Below are 17,968 nucleotides of genomic sequence, written 5' to 3' on the forward strand. Positions count from 1 at the left end.
CTTTATAAAAGTAAAAGTACACAGTTTTGAGATAACTGTAGCATTTATTCTTGTTGGCTACTTACCCTTTTATTTCCTGAAAACAATGTTTTGTGATTTCCCTATGAGAAATTATAAATAAAAGAGTAATAGTCATGTTGTCCTTGTTTTTAATTTCTGAAGTTTTACTTTAAAATTACGACTTTAGAAATCACTGATAAGCTATTAAAAAATAAACATGGTACTCTTGCTATTTTCCTGCTTCTTAGATGATATCTTAGCAGTATTTTGCTACTTACTTCTTTTTTTTTTAAAGATTTTCATTTATTTATTTGACAGAAAGACAACAAGAGAGAGCACAAGCAGGGGGAGTAGGAGAGGGAGAAGAGAAGCAGGCTTCCCGCCGCCGAGCAGGGAGCCCAGTGTGGGGCTCAATCCCAGGACGCTGGGACCATGACCTGAGCCGAAGGCAGACGCTCAACGACTGAGCCACCCAGGCACCCTGCTACTTACTTCTTATAAAACAAACACATGTTGCCTGTTTAAGTTAAGAGCTTGCCAGGGAATGGAAAACAATTTTTAAGTGAACAGTTTAAAGGAGAGGAGGGATGTAAGAGGAGAGAAAAGTAAGATGGTAGGAAAGGAGGTTGTTTTCTATGCTTCCTCTAGTGTAGTCCTTGCTTTGAGTTTTGAAATACTTATATTTCTTCCTGAGAGTTATATGTAAATTTGTAATTTCATTAAACCAGAGAAAGTTACTTTTTTTTTTTTAGACCCTTCTTGGGATGCCTGGGTGGCTCAGTCGGTTAAGCACCCGACTCTTGATTTCGGCTAAGGTCATGATCTCAGGGTCCTGGGATCGAGCCCTACATTGGGCTCCGCACTCAGTGTGAAGTCTGCTTGAGATTCTCTCTCTCTGCCCCTTACCCCACTCATGCTCGTGCTCTTTCTCTCTCTCAAAGTAAATAACATCTTTGAAGAAGTTTGTTGTTGTTGTTGTTATAATTTATGCCAAATGTGAGAAACTGTAAGATTTGCTGTATGTAGTTTTTTTTGGACATGTATTATTGCTGAAAACATATTTTTAATACAATTTGATTTTGAAAGTCACTGAAACAAATTTTAGAAGCCCTTTTTGTAAAACTTGCTTCTAAGTATTTTTTAAATATACAACTTTAGGATCTAAATAGCTGTTAAAATGAAGACCCGGGTAGGTAAATTATAGCCTGTTTGCCAAATGTGGCCCACCAACAGTTTGGTTAAGGGGAAAAAAAAAATCAAAAGAAGAGTAATATTTCATTGCATATGAAAATTACATAAATTTTTAGATGTCAGTGTCCTTAAATAAACTTTTATGGGAACACAGTCATGCCCATTCATTTCTGTGTTATCTGTGGCTTCTTTCTTGTTACAGTTACAAAACTGAAGTAGTTGCAACAGAGACCATATGGCCCACAATTCTATAAAATATTTACTCTCTGGCACTTTATAGAAAAAAATTTCCTAGCCCCAAATCTAGAAACTGCTATTCTAACTCCATTTTCAAAAGTTTTCCGATTATAAAGCTTTTGTATATCATTGTACAGTTTTGACACAGTCTCAGTAAGTTCTTACTTCAAAGAAACACCAGACATGGGGGAAAGCAGTATTTTACCTCCACATTTTAATCTAGTGAAAAATGATATAAAAAAATGGACAGAATCCAGAATTATTCTAAGAATAATATAGTGAGATAAACCAATTTTAAAATACAGGTATTGGCCTAGGACATCACTTGAGAAATACTAGGGATTGCTCTGAGGAAAATACTAAGGAATAGAAATATATGCTAAAAGTTTCATATAAACTTTGTCATGGTGTATAATGAAATAAATTCTGGTATATTTTATTTCATTTATTGTCATGTTGTTTGAACTTTGAGATAGATGTACACAAAAATATCTAAGATTTTTAATTGGTTTTTATATTTCTTCCCTTATTCTGTTGACTGCTAATTACACAGTAAATAAGTTATTATTTTGATAGACATTGTGTAGGATTACTGGGCTCTGGATTAGAATTGTGTAGGAACTCAAAGCTGCAGTTTTCTTTTTTTGTGTGGCTTTTTTGTTATGCTGTATGGGCATCTTCCATGTAAACTAAAACGTACTGAGACATTTTATTGATGCTCTCAAAGCATCTTATCTGAAAGCTTTCATAAGTTGCAATAATAACCATTAACTAGCCTAATTTTTTTCCTTTTCTCTATTTCACTGGGTTTTTTTTCCTAATTTTTCACATGATCAGCAAGTGGTAGTGATGGAAAAATAAGCTTCTTTAAGTTCACATATCAGAATAAACAGAGATTCACATTTTTTTCCTTAATCCTTAATGTAGTCGATTTGTATGTTCTTTCTGATTGCAGACCTTGCTTGCATGTACAAGTTATTTAGTCGTGTGCCAAATGGCTTGAAAACAATGTGTGAGTGTATGAGTTCCTATTTGAGGGAGCAAGGTAAAGCCCTTGTTTCTGAGGAAGGAGAAGGAAAGAATCCTGTTGACTATATCCAGGTAAGCGAATACAGAAGATTCTCTTTAAGTTTGTGATAAAATAATTTTGACACATACTAATAAAAAGTTCACTTTTACTGAGCTGTATGTATTTTGTATTTTTTACTTTAATTTTCCCAATAGAAAAATAATATGTGTAATTATCCTAAATATTTTAGAATTTTGTGAAGTCTGTATCTTTGTATCGGGGAACCAAAGTCAGCCGCTGCTTTTCATTTGTTAACTTGTTTGATGAAGACCTTATTTAAATGATTTAAAGAGTGAAAATAACTACTTTTTTGTATGCTTTAGTGTTCATATACTTTGGGGCATTAGAAAAAAATAACTGTTTTCAGTTAAATACCTTTTGTTGAAAAATGTGCTTTAAAGCAATACTATGAATAAATTATGCTCCAAGTTTTTCATGTTTCAGTATACGTAATCGCTTTTTTGGTGCATCTTTAAAGCTCATTTTCTTGGGCTTTACCCATTCAGTCAAGACAGAGAAGGCTGTGGAGAAATAGCACAGAGGTTCTTTAGGTCATCTTCAATAGAGTAATATACAAATGGAAAATGGACTACTTTCCTCATTGCTGACATGTTTAATATGGGCTTAGATAAAGTCCTGAAAATAGTAATACAGAATCTGTAAGTTTAACACCGAATGCACCCATTTATTACCAGCAAAGTTAAGATAAACATACCTGATTGTAAGTTATTGTTTATAGAAAAAATTATTATAATGTATCCTGAATTTCTTTGTTTCTATTTGGAAGGGCTTATTGGATCTGAAGAGTAGGTTTGATCGCTTCCTCCAGGAATCGTTCAATAATGACCGGCTCTTTAAACAAACTATTGCGGGTGACTTTGAGTATTTTCTCAACCTCAACTCCAGGTCCCCTGAATACCTCTCATTATTTATTGATGATAAGCTGAAGAAAGGAGTCAAAGGGGTAAGTATTAAAGCATTTGAAAACACATTATGTTTTATTTGTAGATTTAAAATTGTATATAAAATTAGGAAATATAAAAATAGGAAATTTTGTAGATATGAAATTACATCTGTTCCTTTGCTGTGCTTTAAACGTGTGCTGTGTTGTTTGAAAAGGATTGTTTAAGGTATCTGAAATGGTACTTTGACATTTCACTTAATGTATAATTTACATTAGAACCAAACAACTACACAGCCACAATTGTTCAACAGTCTTTATGGATTTGATGTGCTATAGAGATAATAGGGAACTAGAAGACAAATACCATAGCATGGAATGTTGCTTGCTGTCATCTGGTTCTGGGAGTTACATATCAAACAGTAATACTTGGATGCCAAGAATGTGAAGGAGTAGATTAGAATTGCTAACAGAAAGTAGTTTGAAAGCCTTTATTATATATCTGGGATCTTGGGAGTTTACTACAGTGTAGAAAATCAGATTAAGTATATTGTGATCACATATACATTGGTCTTTTTAACTTCATCTTAGAATTTGTGAAAGAAAAGGGAAAAGCAGCAAATGGCCACAGATTTTCCAGCCAGCTATAACAACGAAGAAACAAGAGGAAGATCACGATAGGAAAGACAACATCCATTTGGTCTTCATATTTTTAAATATATGCTAAATAAAATCTGCTACAATATCATCCTGCCTTTATTTAAAAGATAAGGACAGGGGCCTTTTTAGTCTTTGAATTATATAACCAATTATTACTCTTCTGTTTGCACAACGTAGATTTTGAATGAGCTGATAGAAAATGTCTGTCTTTTGCCTATGTAAGTTTCTGCCTAAATACTATGGAAAAGCATTGTAAGATTCTTTTTTGTGATTAAAATTTCATTTCAGGGGCACTGGGGTGGCTCAGTCGGTTAAGCCTCTGCCTTCGGCTCAGGTCATGATTCCAGGGTCCTGGGATCGAGCCCCACATCGGGCTACCTGCTCAGCAGAGAGTCTGCTTCTCCCTCTGCCCCTCACACCCCCGCAGCTCGTGCTCTCTCACTTGCTCAGTGGTCTCAAATAAATAAAATCTTAAACAAAAAAAAAAATTTCATTTCATTTGTTCTCAGTCATCCTTTAATCCAGCCATTATCCCCTCATTTGCTCCATTCTGTGGTAGCCCTCTAGGAAAGGGAATTCCAGTCCCTGATCCATGCTGCACTAGATGAGGGAGTGGTGCTACTCTGAAGTAGGAGGCACATTCTCAAACTGGGTCCCTCCTGACAACATCTCTCAACCAGACTATTTATGTTTGTTGTCCAAGTCTTGTTTTTGTTTTTAGAGAGATGGGGGTAGGGGAGGGGCAGGAGGAGAGTGAGAATCCCAAGCAGGCTCAAAGCCCAGCACAGAGCCCAATGCAGGGCTCGATCTCACCACTCTGAGACCTGACCTGAGCTGAAATCAGGAGTCAGATGATCAGCCCACTGAGCCATCCAGGCACCCCAGTCTTGTTTGTAAACTGCAGATGAACTGTGGTGATATTTTTGTAGAACTAAAGTTTTATAATTATTAAATTGTCTTTTCATTGATTTTGCAGCTAACAGAACAAGAAGTAGAAACAATATTGGATAAGGCAATGGTCCTTTTTAGGTTTATGCAAGAAAAAGATGTATTTGAACGTTATTATAAACAACACTTGGCAAGAAGACTTCTCACAAATAAAAGTGTTTCTGATGACTCTGAAAAAAATATGATATCTAAGTTAAAGGTAAGGTGTATATAAGCTGGAATGATGCGCCCCTACTAATGTTTATCACATGATTGAACACTACAACATGTGATTAGAAAATATTTAATTGATTTAAAATGCTTATTTCTCTAAGTTAATAAAGCTGGATTTTTTGAGCAGGTTACACTTAGATTTGTTTATGTTCTGGGACATTCAGAGTTTGGAATTTCTCTTGGTGTGGCAGGATACATTCATGGAGATACATTCATGGAGATCTGGGGGAGGGATTAGTGCAAGGGAAGTAGGAAAGGGAGTGTCACCATTTAGTTTCATTTCACAAAGTGTGGGCCATGGACTACCTGTACTGGTATCACCTGAGCTGCCTATTAAACACGTAGTGTGGGTCCATACGTTTAGTGAGGTGTATTGGGATCTCCAAAAGAGTCTGTGAACCTGCGTTTTAAAATAAAATCCATGGGTTACTCTTAAACACACTGAAGTTTGGTAGCCACAGGCATAGAGCAGCTACTGGAAAGATACGGAAAGGATGTCAGTTACGTGGGAGAGTTTATTTCTTTGTATATTTGCTCATAGAAAAATCCATTGTTTATTTGTGTATATTTGCGGTTTCTTCCACAGACTGAATGCGGATGTCAGTTCACATCAAAACTGGAAGGAATGTTTAGGGATATGAGCATCTCAAACACAACTATGGATGAATTCAGGCAGCATCTACAGGCAACTGGGGTAAGATTCTCCATTAATTGCTCCTTGTGTGTATGTGTCTATGTGAAGTCTTTAATAATGCGCACTTTCATCCATGTTAAACTGAACTGGTGTCATTTCTTTAAGTGGTGTTAGTGGCAACATTTGTATTGTCTGTGTGTACTTTAAAAATTATTCTCCCCCATATTAGCCCTTTTTTTAACTATTAGTGTTAAAATATTTTTTCCTTATTCTCCCAAAACTTAGTTTATCCTCTCCACTTGAGGGATGTGCTGAAAATTTAATAGATAGAGTGATTCCACTGTTGTAACCATTATAGATTGTGGAAAGAAGACAGGGCTTGGGCAAGCTTGCTGAGTTTAGTACTCTTCTCTCACTTTACCCCCCAGGATTGTGCAATCTTAAGAATCATTACCTGACCTTCCTCTATATACTTCAGTATTCTCATCTGTAAGATCAGCATAAAGGGGTCTGACGTTTTTTACGTCATATTTATAACATGTGTTATAAATATGGTTTTGTATTGTGACTCCCAGAAGGCAGTAAAGCTGCAGCTTACATGGCTTTGGAGTCTGATGGGTTTTTGTGAGGATTTAATGAAGTTCAGAATTTTGTTTCTTTTTTTTTTTTTTTTTTTACGTTTTTCAACTTCATCTTAAGTTGAGAGAACTCCACAGGTTTTCTTTAAAAGTTTTCTTTCTCAAGTGACCGTATACAGCTGCATAATTAAGACCTGTAACAGCCACTTAAAAAATTTGGAGGTTATGCCTCTGATTCTCTTCTCTCTCTCTCTCTTTTTTTTTTTTTTTTTGAGAGAAAATGCAGGGCAGGGGGAGTTGGTTGGGAAGGGCTGAGGGAGGGAGAGAATCTTAAGCAGGTTCCATGTATGGAGCCTGACAGGGGGCTGGATCTCACAACCCTGAGATCATGACCTGAATTGAAACAAGAGTCGGACGCTTAACCAACTGAGCCACCCAGGGCGCCCCCATTCCTTTGATATTTAGATACGAAACCATCACTTACACTGCTCCCAGTCTCATCACAGACAGATTATGTGAAAATACCTAATTCTATAGAAATGGACATTTATATTATATATATATATTAAGGCATTCTGACTCAGAGGGACTTCTGGTCTCTCCGCATTGTAAATAGTTATATGATTTGCCTCATAAAGTTTATTGTGGAAAAGGGCTGAGAGCAGGAAAGATACAAGTCTGTGACAAATAGAAATTTTGTTGGGCATGAGCTGAATAATGTGGTTATCCTAGATACTTTTTTTCTTTTTTAGATTGTTTATAGAGATTTGTGCTTGATTCTGATACATTAATGTAATTATATTTTCATGCAATAGAATTATTTTTCCTGTTCATTTTTTTCTTCCACTAATTCTATACATATTGAATGCTTTAGGGATATAATCTGGTCTGAGTAAATATTTTGTTGAAATAAACCATCTGTAAGAGAAATGTTCCTGGGTGGGTTCAACACTCTTACTATATAAGTGTCTAATTAATTACCTTGTCTGTGATCAGTGAAGGTCTTTTGATAAGAAAATTACGATCTTTACTCTTGACCACTTTGTTGCCGTTGTTCATTTTAAAAAAGGGGAGGGGGCTAGTTGTTCAGCATGATGATTTTATCAGATCCTGTTATTTTTGGTTATAAAGTTTGTGAATTTTTCATTTAATAATTCAAATATCTCTCGCACTCTGTGGTAGAATATTTAATAATTTGTTAGCTGGGGACGCCTGGGTGGCTCAGTCGTTAAGTGTCTGCCTTGGCTTAGGTCATGATCCCAGGGTCCTGGGATCGAGTCCCGCATCGGGCTCCCTGCTCGGCGGGGAGCCTGCTTCTCCCTCTGCCGCTCCCTCTGCTCGTGCTCTCTCTTTCTCTCTCTCTCTCTCTGACAAATAAAATCTTTAAAAAATAATAATAATAATTTGAACTGCAGTGAGAGTACTTACCAAGATGCTCAGAGTTACATATTTGCTAATCTGGTTGCGGTTTCCACTTACTGTAAGGCCATTATTTGCCTGCAGTTACTGGCTTTTTTTAAGTGTTTATGCTAAGGATCTTAAGCTTTAAGTCTTCCGAATCCTTAATCTACATTAGAAAGATTTGATGAAAAGTGGCAAAATTATCAGAACAAATATTGAGCTTTCTGAAATCTTTGAGCTCTTTTAAAATATCACCAATCCTCAAGCAGACCTTTCTCTAACTTTAAGTGCTCTTGGCCTATTGAAATCTATCAAGAGAGTGGCTGTTCCATTTACTTTTAGAAGTAATATATTGGGGTGCCTGGGTGGCTCAGCCATTAAACGTCTGCCTTTGGCTCAGGTCCTGGTCCCAGGGTCCGGGGATCGAGTCCCGCATCGGGCTCCCTGCTCAGCGGGAAGCCTGCTTCTTCCTCTCCCACTCCCCCTGCTTGTGTTACCTCTCTCACTATGTCTCTCTCTGTCAAATAAATAAATAAAATCTTAAAAAAAATAAAAAGAAGTAATAGAACAAGTGCTCTCTTAAAATTCAAATAATACTTGTGGTATATTTTATTTAGATAAATCTTAATTATTATGCTTAAGGAAATTTTAAGTGTTTGCCCGTTTTTTCCTGTGTTTTTATTTTAAAAACTAGGACGGGGCAGGGAAACCAGGCTTGCTATTATATTTCTGTTTGTTTATATCGGCAAGTCATATCCTATTCCAACAGACTTTCCTGATATCTCAGTCTCTGTATACTTGTCCCTGTCATGTACTATCTTTGAATATAAGTTGAATGTCTTCAAAATATTACTAAAAAAGCTATAGGAAGAGGAGTTAGAAACCAGTAAAGCAATAGTTCTTTCTTTGTTTTTTGTTTTGTTTTTTTCCATTTAACAAATATCTAGCAAAGAAAAGTGCTTTCCACGCCAAGCATTGTTTGGGCACTGGATAGAGAGCAGAGAATGAGAGAGACTTAATTCCCTTCCATGATGGAACTTCCATTCTATTCTGGGAGACAGATGACAAACAAGATAAGCAAGCATATAGCACCTTAGTTGGTGATAGGTGATATGGAGGAAATCTATAGTGGCAAAGTGGTCAGGGAAGGCTTCCTTTAAAAACTGACGTTTTGAGGAAAGATTTGAAGATTAGGGAGCAAGCCGTGTGAGTACATGGGAGAAAGGAGAAAAGACTTTATTGTCTTGGGTGGATTAAACCAAGTTGTGACACCATTACTGCCACTTGAAAATGCACCACTCCCACTGCCAACCTCTGCTCGTCGTCTAAGAGTCCCTCCTGTGGCCCTCTCTCCTCTAAGGCATCTTAAGATTACTAATTCAACCTCTGTTTTGTTGTGTTTTTTAGGATTTTTTCTTTTTTTCTTTTCTTTTCCTTTCCTTTTCTTTTTCCTTTTTCCTTTCCTTTTTCCTTTCCTTTCCTTTCTCCTTTCCTTTCTCCTTTCCTTTCCTTTCTCCTTTCCTTTCTCCTTTCCTTTCCTTTTTCCTTTCCTTTCCTTTCCTTTTTCTTTCCTTTCCTTTTTCCTTTCCTTTCCTTTCCTTTCCTGACAGAGAGAGAGAGCATGAGCCAGGTGAGGGGCAGAGAGAGAAGCAGACTCCCCTCTGAGCAGGGAGCCCGACGTGGGGCTTGATCCTTGGACTCTGGGATCATGACCTGAGCCGAAGGCAACCATTTAACCTTGACTGAGCCACCCAGGCTCCCCCCCACCCCCCCAGTTCAACGTCTTTAAAATTGAGTAGTGATTTAGTAGATACTTGTGAAGAATCTGAGTGTGGCGTATTCTTGATATTTATGAAGTTTAGCCCTCCCTTTTAAAAAATCTGTATCACGCATCATCCAGGTTAGATAAATACAGAAAAATGGTTAGAACAAGCTGTGAATATCAATAATAAAGATAATATTTCACCATGAGGAATTCCTATTAATGTGCTTTCTAGTTTTCTTAAAAATTTATGTATGAGGCGCCTGCGTGGCTCAGATGGTTAAGTGTCTGCCTTCAGCTCAGGTCATGATCCCAGGGTCCTGGGATCGAGTCCCGCATCGGGCTCCTGGCTCAGTGGGGAGCCTGCTTCTGCCTCTCCCCCTGCTCACACTCTCTCTCTCTCTCTCTCTCTCTCTATCTGCGTCTCAAATGAATAAAATCTTTAAAAAAAAAAATTTATGTCTAAAGAAGAAAATAACCATGACAGTAATGCTAGCATCTGTTTTGTAGAGGTGGTTATCCATTATCCAGCATCTGTAGAGCGCACTGTGTAGAACTGGATCTACACTGTCCTTTGCAGAGGTTGTTAAAATAAGAACTACATGTGAAAACATGAAAGTTTTGATCAGTGTAGTTGAAATGTGAACAGGATAGTAGAAATAGTTTGTTAAGATGGTAAAAATATTTAAAAGCTGAGATGAAAGATTAATATCCATAAGATGAAAGATTTAGAATTCTCTCTAAAATGATACTGATAGGGCCTGTTGACATTTTATATAAAAAACCATAAGGGCCAAAACTTCACTCCTCTCAGTGACACCAGTAAGACTTTGTTCGTGTACTAAGAACTCTGCTTTGGTCATTATTTTAAAATCGGCATCTTAAGCAATAATTATAGATATTTGCCAGGATAGTTAAAATTTGGAAAACACTGATCTAATCTTTAAGAAGGTAAGTTTTATTTGCTAGATATTGGACATGGAGCTAACTACTTGGCTAACTCTAACCCAGTGTCTATATGGAATAGAAAACAAATCCTAGTTAATTTGAGGGGGACATCTTTTTTATCTTCTACACAGGTATCTCTAGGTGGTGTTGATCTCACAGTCCGGGTGCTCACGACAGGTTATTGGCCCACTCAGTCAGCCACACCAAAGTGCAACATCCCACCAGCACCAAGACATGCTTTTGAGATATTCAGAAGGTAAACATAGATCAAACTTTGTGTTTGTAAGTACAAATAATTGTCCAAAGTTGAAATAAACTTGAGCAATAGTGTCCCTGATTGAGGATGAATTTATTCCATTTTTTACCTCATGTTCAAAAGGAAAAATTGTTCTTTATGCTTTTTAATATGTAAAAATGAGTTGCATTAAACTCTTTGGAGAGGCTTGTTTTCCATGGTTGATGTCTGCCTCTGGCTTAGAGTAAATTGATGACTGGGTTACTATGGAGAAAAGTGATCTTATGAATTGTAGCAGCTGAGCGGCAGGCCAAGGGGCAAAGTATACTAATAGAAATTAACATTTCCCTTATACATAGATGCTTGTTAAGGGTTGTTACCCTGTAGTTTATAATTCCAAATGTGTAAATTATATGATTTTCTAAAACCTGGTTTGATCTGCTAAAGGTTTTACTTAGCCAAACACAGCGGTCGACAGCTCACACTCCAGCATCATATGGGTTCCGCGGATCTCAATGCCACATTTTATGGACCAGTTAAAAAGGTAAATATTGATAGTTTGAACACACTTACATTAAGTAATTTAAAGTTAGTTTATAGAATTGATCTCTCGTTTTTGTTGACCTGGGTAAATTATGTATTTTTCTTATTTTTACTACTCAATTGAAATACTCAAAAGGGGAAGCTGGCTTTAGCTTCTGTTCTCTCAGTTGCTAGCTTCATTGGACAGTATGAAGACTCTCTCAGTAGCCTAGCCTTCCTTCAGGAATATATAATAAGACAGTATTGCATAAGATAATAAAATGTAAATTGATTTGAGAGCATACAAAGCTGTGAGTCCCTTTTCAAAATTATCAGTCTTTTATAATCCTTATTTCCAATAGATCAAAACCAGAAAATTCACAAGATCTGTGAGATATACAAAATATTAATAAAGTGGTTATTATAAAAATTAGCAAGGCACTAGTGAATTTGCCTTCATTTGCCTTCAAATAGAGAAATAATAAAAAGCTTTTAGAGAAATATTAAGGAAAAATACCCAAGTTGTTATGTAGGCAGCAAATAAAAGTTTTATTTTATATTTTAATAATAGTGCTACTGATTTCATATGTCACTGTTGTAACACTTTTTTTTTTAATATTGTCAGTGTCTACACATTCTGATTTTTATATTTAATTGAAATGGGAAGTATTCTTTACAATTCATTTACTTGAATAATGTTTGACACTATTATATATTTGAGTGTAAGTGGGAAAGGTAAGGATAAAAACTCGGCTTTTAATTCTTGCTTTTGTTTTAGAGGAGTGGATTTTTTCCTAAATAATCATGTTTTCTTTTGAAGTTTAAACAGATCAAAAAACAGTTCATATGAAGACTTAAATTTCTATTTTGTACTTAAATCATAGAGCAGGAACAGGCCCAAGGATGGCAGAGATTTTTCCCTCCATCCTGTGCTGTTATTTGATCTCCTGCTGTGATCAGACCACACAGAAGGAAACCCCTGCTACTTTTGGGAGCTTGTAAAATGACAGTGTTGTCTTTTAAGGCCATTATCCCATTGTGTACTGTTAAAATAATTTTAGCTACAACTATAAGGAATTGTTGATTCATTATTTGCTCAAATACATTAAAATGTTCATAATGGGGAAAAAAGGACAGTCCTTAAATAATGACTTAGTGTGCCTGTGTGTATGTGTGTACACATACCCATACACATACCCATTTTCTAAGTGACATTGCCTTTTTATGTAGGAATAAGTTAACGTAGTTTTGCTAAGGGGAGAGTTTGATATTACAGTGCTTGTCTTTGAAAAGCATACAGTTAAAGTTATCAGGAGATAATTTTATCTTGCTTATATTTCTTAAAAAATGAAACAGGAAGATGGATCCGAAGTTGGTGTTGGAGGGGCACAAGTAACTGGCTCTAATACACGGAAGCACATATTGCAGGTCTCCACTTTCCAGATGACCATATTAATGCTCTTTAATAATAGAGAAAAATACACGTTTGAGGTATGGGTTGATTATATAAATTTTAAGCATTTGCATTGTTTCTGATTCTCACCTGTTACTGGAGTCTTTCTTATTTGAGTAACCTTTAAAGTTATTATTTGAGTAGTATTATTGTTATTATTAAGTAACCTTTGAGTACCATTAGAGAAAACAGCATAAAACTGGGCTGTGGAACTGTATGAACACCATACACATATTGGGTCACATTTCATTTAGTTTCTTAAAAATCAACTTTATCGAAGCAAAAGTTTTACATGATAAAACATGTCCCATCTAAGTGCATAATTTGATGAGTTTTAACAGATCTGTGAACCTGTGTAAGTGCCATCACAATCAAGGTACAAAATATTACCCCCTAAATTTTTATCCTCCTTTGCAGTCAGTTCCCTCCCCCTGTCCTCAGACTGCCGGTGATTCGCTTTATATCGCTGTAGATTAGTTTTGCCTTACTACAATTCCAGATAGATGGAATCCTAGAATATGTGTTGCTGTTGTCCAGTTTCTCTCACATATCACATATTTTTGAGATTCACCCATGTTGGTGTGTGTATAGTTTCAGTAGTTCATTCCTTTTTATTGCTGAGTGATACTCTAATACATGGATTTACTACGTTTTCTTTACCCATTCACCTATTGATGGGCTTTTGGGTTGTTCCCAGATTTAGGCTGTTATGAATAGAGATACGTTGAACTTCTTAAGAGACCCAAACTGTGTCCCAAAGTGTTGTGCTATTTTACATTCCTGCCAGCAGTGTAGGAGAGTTCCAGTTGCCCCACATCCTCTGCAAAATTTAGTAATCTTTTAATTTTAACTGTTCAACTTGGTGTAATTTTATCTCATTGTGGATTTAATTTGCCTTTCCTTGACTATGAAGATGTTGAGCATCCTTTCTGTGTTCCTTTGCCACTTATATGTCCTGTTTGGTGAAGTGTCTGTTCCTATCTTTATCGGGTTGTTTAAAAGCTTTTTATAAATTTTGGATACAAATCCTTTGTCAGACCTATGTGCTGTGAATATTTTCAGTCTGTCATTTGCCTTTCCATTTTCTTTAAATGACATTTTTTGAAGAGCAGAAGTTTTCAGTATTAAAAAAGTCCAGTTGCCACTTCTTTCCTTTTGTAGCTCATGCTTTTGATATCCTAGCTAAGAAATTATTGGTTACCCTGAGGTCTCAAAGATTTTCTTCTGATTTTATTCTAAGTGGCTTTTTAGTTTTAGCTTTCACATTTAGGTCTATGATCAGTTTCAGGTTAATTTTTTTATGTGGTTAAGATTAAGGATTAAGAATTATTTCCCCTCCTTGGGTGGCTGGCTGGCTCAGTCATTAGAACATATGACTGGATCCTCAGAGTCATGAGTTCGAGCCCCATGTTGGGGGTAGAGTTTACTTTAAAAAAATAGAAATAAAGATTTATTTCCCCCCACACACGGATAGTCAATTGTTCATTCCATCATCATTTGTCAAAAAGATTGTTCTTTTCCCTTTAAATTACCTTGGCACCTTTATGAAAAAAATCAATTGACCATATATGTATGGGTCTGTTTCTACACTCTGAGCTATTTCATTGATTTCTACGTCTATCCTTAGGCTAGTTTTACACTACCGTGATAGTGTCAGATTTCTTTTGTATACCCATCTTTTTTTTCTTTCCTCCTTTAAGTCCTTTGATTACATTAAATTCATTTGGTCTTTTCCCTTACCTTTAATGGGTACGTTGGAGTTGAAATAAAGATCATGCGATTCTTAAGTTTAAATTTAAGATAAAGAATTAATACTTTGAAAAGCTGTAAAATTACTGCCATATTTATACTTAGTTGAAAGTCAGTTTTCAGATATAGGTGAACGTAGAAATAAGTTAAAGTTCAAAATTTAGAGTAAAATTAAATTGTAGGCCTATTTTAATACCTGCCTCTATACTTCCATTTATGTAATAGATATAATTAAATGAACATTTTTATGTGATACACCTCAAGGAAATGTTTTGAAACCCAGGTGTTTTAGGTCAGTGGCTAAGTCAAGAGGTTTTGCTCTTACCTGTTTCCAGATATGTCTTACCTAGGGAGTAACCTTAATTGTCAAGCACAAGTTACATGTGATTTAGTACCAAGGATATTGATTAAGCAGGTATTGAGTACCTTACTCAAGTTGTAAGCCTCTTCAAACAGAGGTGGAATTAAATCATCTCTAACAGCTTGACTGTTGTAATCTGCAGCTGCCATGGGTAATATATTTTAAACAAAATAAACTGCTTGATAAATGCTAATGTTGGTTTTCAGAGTCCTGCTTTGTAAAGACCTAGTGAAAGTAATGGGAGAAACAAAAACATAATCTAATTTTCTAAAGCTGTTATTAGAATTACTAGTAATTTTAGTGGTTCAGGCTTACTCTTCCCTTTCCCCACCAGCTTGGGATCAGTAAGACTAATGAGCATCATTACATAGAGGATAAAATTAAGCAGAAAGTTCTTCTAATATTTCACATTTTAGCTAAGTCACAAATCAGATGCCTGAGTGTAAATGGCATATGTAGGATGCTATTCCTGTGGCTCCTAAAGCCTTTTGGCTGCTTGCATCTTGAACCAGGGGCATTGTGAGAAGGCACTTCAAGTTGGTACTCATACCATGTATTTCATTGTACTCTGCTGCATAAGTTATTATTAGCTGGCTCTTTTACAGAAATCATCTCCACAAATTGGAGAAGATAGTTAAAAGTATTTAATACTTTTTAAAAGGAAGCTGATTTTGAAACTTCAACATTGTTTTTTTACGAGTTCAGTAAAATGGTGTATTAGTTATTTAATGCTGCATAACACATCTTAAAACCTAGGGGTTAAAACAACCACTAACAATTTATTCTCTTTCCTAGTTTCTGTGGGTTAAAGATTTAGGTGGGGCTCGGTTGGGTAGTTTTGGCTCAGAGTTTCTCATGAGGTTTTTAGGATGTCAGCTGCGGCATCAGTCATCTAATGTTTGTCTGGGGCTGGAAAACACACTTCTAAGCTATTGGTATACTCTTCCTTCCACAGGGCTGACAAGTTCATTTCGCCTGTTGATAAAGAGGTCTTAGTTTCTCTTCACGTGGGCCTTAACCACATGATTGTCCTTGCGTCCTGGTGGCTAATTCTCCTCCCTAAAGCAAGCCATCCAAGAGACCCAGGCAGAACCTGAAGTGCCTTTGTGACCTAGCCTTAGAAGTCACATATTGTCACTTTCGGATTTTCTTGATCACCCAAGTGAGCCCTGATACGGTGAGGGGATCACACAGGGGTAAAACATACCAGGATCATTACAGGCCATCTTGGAAGCTGCCTGCAAAAGGTGGCATTTATTCATAGTGTCACATTCATCCACAGTAGTCAGGCTGCTAAAGCTTTTTCCTTTTTTTATGTATTTCTTTAATTAATAGAAGTTTATATTATATAAAACAGCTAAAATCAGGACATACATAAAGTGGTAGTCTATAGCTTGGATTATTATTAACTAGCATTTGGTTTTTGAAAGAGATATGGGTATTAATTATTAATACATATTTTTCTGAATGTTCTTTATTATAGTTCTTAAATTATTCTGAGAAAGAGTCTGAAGTATAAAAACTAATTATGGACAATAGCAAAATTAATGTCAGGCAGTAGAATAAAATAGAAAATGATCAAGCAACAGTGATAATTGATATTTCATTAAGAAGTTATAACAATCATTAGTGACATAATTTCACATCATATAAAGGAAAATGGTTGAAGTACAAGGTGAAATAGACAATTCACAATCACAGAAGTCCCTCAGAGATGTACTGACTCACCAGACAATAAAAAAGAAGATATAGAAGATTTCATAATTAGCAAATTAAAATTGAAAGCTTTACAGAGAACTTTGAACTCAGAAACAAAATACCCAGATTGCTCTTGGGAAATACCTGAGGCTGGCATAACCTTATTACTAAAAGTGAACAAGGAGACTACAAAAAAGAAAAAGCTATAGGTTATTCAACCTTAAATGCACAAATCTTAAATAAAATATTAGCTAGTCCTATTCAGCAGTGTATTGAAAGAATGATTCCGTGTGTCCAAATAGGATTTATTCCTTTAATACAAAGAAGAAATTTGTTAAAATATAGTTAAGATTTTATTATATAATAATTAAGTTAACCAACCACATGCTGTCTTGCCAGACATTTCAAGGAGAAGACCAATTAATGATTTCTACAGATGTACAAAAAGCATTTGTAGAAGTCAAGTCTTCGTTTCATATTTCCAGGATATGGGGGACCCTTAACCACCTAACAATAGAATGAAATGCCTTTAATGTTACATGGATATATCTGATGAGAGACCTAAGCAAGCAGTAGTTAGTAGTAAAATATTAGACCTCTTCCCATTAAAGTTAGGAACAAGCTTTAGGATATCTGCCCTTATTACTGTTACTCACTATTGTTTTATAAGTCCTAACTAACACACCAAGAAAAAAAAAGTTTTATAAAATACCTGGAGTTGACAAAATTTGTAGACAGTGTGTAATCATCTGAGAACATTGAGGAGAGTTCATTTGAAAAATCAACTTTTCTATAAATCAGTTAATCAGAAAATGAGATGAGGAAAGTTATATTTTAAATAAGAATCATAATCTTCCTAGGAATCATTCTAACAAGAAAGGTAGAAGACTTCCAGCAAAAGGGCAATAAAAGCAAAAGAATATGAAAGGGCAAATGTGCCCAGATGGGAAATTTACATGTTACAGAGGAGGTATTCCATTTATGTTTAACATTAATACCACTGTCTGAATGGGCATGTTCATGTTACATACATGTGTATTTGTATTCCTGTGTGTGTATGTAGATATGTAGGAAAAGTCATAAAGGATGCACGCCGAATTGCAATAGTTCCCTACGGGAATGATCTATAATTGTAAAATATCACCTAAGAAGGTATTTCTGGTTCTTTGAATATGATTAAGCAATAACATATGTAAATAAGTCACCTTTAGCATGTACATAATTATAATCAACATTCTAATAACAGCACCTATTTAACTTGCTGGAATTAACATTTATAGCATTTGAAATGGCTAACATAGGTAGACATACAGAGATCATTTGAGGCAAAGGAATGTGCCTCATCATCACTAAATTGCTCTCAATCCTCACTTACCTGACAGTCCTTTAGAGCAACTTGAGCTGTTGC

The 17,968-nt window shown here is 35.7% G+C and overlaps 1 protein-coding gene across 2 annotated transcripts in view; it reads left to right on the plus strand.

Annotated features, from left to right (window-relative positions):
* Positions 1-17,968, plus strand: part of CUL3 (cullin 3) — a 94,114-nt gene that overhangs the window by 64,633 nt on the left and 11,513 nt on the right. For both annotated transcript variants that reach the window (XM_032401149.1, XM_032401156.1), the window contains exons 7-13: positions 2,384-2,529; positions 3,285-3,461; positions 5,035-5,205; positions 5,806-5,913; positions 10,674-10,798; positions 11,225-11,321; positions 12,656-12,790. In XM_032401149.1, coding sequence (XP_032257040.1) covers positions 2,384-2,529; positions 3,285-3,461; positions 5,035-5,205; positions 5,806-5,913; positions 10,674-10,798; positions 11,225-11,321; positions 12,656-12,790 — 959 coding nt within the window. The remainder of the gene's footprint in view (positions 1-2,383; positions 2,530-3,284; positions 3,462-5,034; positions 5,206-5,805; positions 5,914-10,673; positions 10,799-11,224; positions 11,322-12,655; positions 12,791-17,968) is intronic.

Source organism: Phoca vitulina, unplaced genomic scaffold, assembly GCF_004348235.1.
Source record: "Phoca vitulina isolate PV1807 unplaced genomic scaffold, GSC_HSeal_1.0 scaffold1, whole genome shotgun sequence".
Classification (NCBI taxonomy): domain Eukaryota; kingdom Metazoa; phylum Chordata; class Mammalia; order Carnivora; family Phocidae; genus Phoca; species Phoca vitulina.